Below are 2,612 nucleotides of genomic sequence, written 5' to 3' on the forward strand. Positions count from 1 at the left end.
GACCCCCAGGCGTCCGGGACTCCGGACTGGCTTCTCCCCAGCAGCCTAGCCGGTCTCGGGTCTTGCCTCCACACTTTGAAGTCTACATAGACCTAATTAGTCCGGGTGTAATTGGCGTAATTAGGCAAATCGTCCTTCCTCTCTTCCCTTGCCGCCACACTGGCCGCCCCAGTCATCCCCACCGGACAGTGAGGGGGGCAGGGGAGACCCTGTATTGGAGGAGGGCATCCAGGGCTGGGTCCCGCCCTGCTGGACCTCCTGGGACGGCACACGCTTGGCCAAGGTAGAGAGACACAAAGCCAAGGGCCCAATAGACGCCACTGGGCTTTTATGGCAACAGGAGAAGCAGCTTTATTACAAGGCTCTTGTATGCCAACTCTTAGCTCCAGGGCTGCGGGAGGTTTGGTCAGAGTAATGGAGGGGAGGGACAGCCTCAGGACGGTAGGTCAGGATGGGAACCAAGAAAGACACAGAACGAAGCCCATAAGGCAGCAGGGAATGGCAAGGACCCTGAAGGGTGAGAGGGGCAAATCCCAGGCGTGGATGAAGCTGGGCTGGGGAGGAGGGCAGTGGGTGGCGATGAAGAGGAAGGAAGGGCCAGGCGAGGTCACTGTGAGAGGTGGCAGGGTGAGGGGGGCTGCAGCAGATGGAAGCCCCGAGCTCACACTCGTGTTCTCTTCTGCCCGTTCCAGGACACGAGGAAGACATGGAGGAGGTGAGTTCCGCTTTAGTGTCCCTTCCTTCCCACCATCAGCTGACACATCCATCACCTTCTCTGTGGGCTCACATCTCTGTCCTCACTCACACACAGCTTTTCTGGGCACGAACTCACCCCTCCCCGCCCCAGAGATGTCAGTGGGGTCTGGGTGGGGGCGTCGGAGGGCAGAAGGTATCTACCGACTTCCTGACCCTTCCCCCTCATCTGTCCAGACTTGATGCCCCAACACCCAAGTCATCTAACTCAGACGACGATGTCCCCGAAGATTATCCAGTGGTGAAAAACATGCTGCACAGACTGACTGGTAAGGAGGGGGTGGGGTGGGACGCACTGGGTGGCAGTCTGCGTCACATTCGCCCCTTCTTTCCCTCGCAGACTTGATCGCGTCTTTTCTGACGTCTGTGTGAGCTCCCGGGGGCTGCACGGAGCACCACACGGGGCGGGGCTTGACCACAGCTCTGGGGGCGCGGCCGACGCGGCTGTGTTGCTGGGACGGGCTCCTTCCGAGGCCCCGCCTCTCTTCCAGAGCTCCTCCTGCAGGGACTCTCGTGTGTCTGCTCCTGGCTTCCCTTCTGTACTCATTCATCTCTGGGGCCAAACTTGCTCTTTTTATGACACCAGTCACATTGGGCCTAACGACCTCATTTTAACTTAATTACCTCTGTAAAGGCTCTATTTCCAGCTAAGTGCACGTTCTGAGGTCCTGGGAGGCTGCAACATGTCTTTTTGGGGGAAACACAATTTGACCCCTAACATCTATCCTCAGTTCTTCATATTCCAGCAATTCCCCCCCTTACCCGTCAGGACTCCATGAGGTCAGCTGCTTCTGAGGACTCTGCCCCTGGGGCTCTGGGCCTTCTCTGCAGCTTCCTGGGGGGCCCCTCCCGGCTCACTACCAAAGGTGCTGGCCAGAGGGACACCTGGCTAGCTCAGTCGGTACAGCATGCAACTCTTTTCTTGTTTTGAGTTTTTTTTTGAGAGGGGAGGGAGGGGTAAAGGAGAAGAGAGAGGAGTAGAGGGGAAGGGGGAGCGGAGAAAGAGAACCTCAAGCTGGCTCCACACAGTGCAGAGCCTGACCAACTCAGGGCGTGATCCCACGACCCTGAGATCATGACCTAAGGTGAAATCAAGAGTCAGCCACTCAAGTGACTAAGCCACCACCCAGGTACCCCCCTCCCCCCCTTTTTTAAGCGAGCAACACTTGATCTCGGGGTTGTAAGTTCGAGCCCCACATGGGGTATAGACATTACTAACAAATAAAATCTTTACAAAAAGAACCCTGCCAGGAAAGGTGCCCCACACCATCCCACACAGCCCAGGAAGCTTCTCGCACCCCTAGTCCAGAAACCTTTTCTGAAAAGCAAACCATACACACAGCGCGGTGGTTATTTCTCTTCTCCTGCCCCACACTCCCTGTGGAAATAAGCCAGTCCACTCCCACTTTTGCTTGGGGTCCCAGTTCTCCGGCCAGTCCTCTTCAGATCCACCTTCCCCGGACTGCTGACTTGTTCCCACGCCCCACCCCCAGGCCTTACTCCACCCCGGAAGTGGGATCAATCAGCCCCCCTCTTCTCCCACCCCCACAACCCGGGCAACCTTTCCTTTGGTCTCCGCACTGGGCCGGCAGGGGCCGGCTCCCGTCCGTTTCTACGGAAGTGGCCCATCCACGCGGGTGCGGGCCCCACAGCCGCCTTCGGAGCCGGAGCCGTCGGGAGGCCTCTTTGGTGCCCTCTGCTGCATGGTCTCCCCCAGCCTCTGACTCGGCCCCCTCTGCCCCTCCGTAGCCGACCTGACCCTGGACCCGGGCACCGCACACCGCCGCCTGCTCATCTCAGCGGACCGCCGCAGCGTCCGGCTGGCCCCGCCGGGGACCCCTGCGCCCCCCGACGGCCCC

The 2,612-nt window shown here is 59.3% G+C and overlaps 1 protein-coding gene across 1 annotated transcript in view; it reads left to right on the top strand.

Moving 5' to 3' along the window:
* The window catches only part of RNF39 (ring finger protein 39), a 4,136-nt gene that overhangs the window by 608 nt on the left and 916 nt on the right, over positions 1–2,612 (top strand). Inside the window, exons 2-4 of the mRNA XM_029944876.1 lie at positions 693–715; positions 931–1,022; positions 2,503–2,607. Coding sequence (XP_029800736.1) covers positions 693–715; positions 931–1,022; positions 2,503–2,607 — 220 coding nt within the window. The remainder of the gene's footprint in view (positions 1–692; positions 716–930; positions 1,023–2,502; positions 2,608–2,612) is intronic.

This window comes from Suricata suricatta, chromosome 7 (genome assembly GCF_006229205.1).
Source record: "Suricata suricatta isolate VVHF042 chromosome 7, meerkat_22Aug2017_6uvM2_HiC, whole genome shotgun sequence".
Lineage (NCBI taxonomy): Eukaryota > Metazoa > Chordata > Mammalia > Carnivora > Herpestidae > Suricata > Suricata suricatta.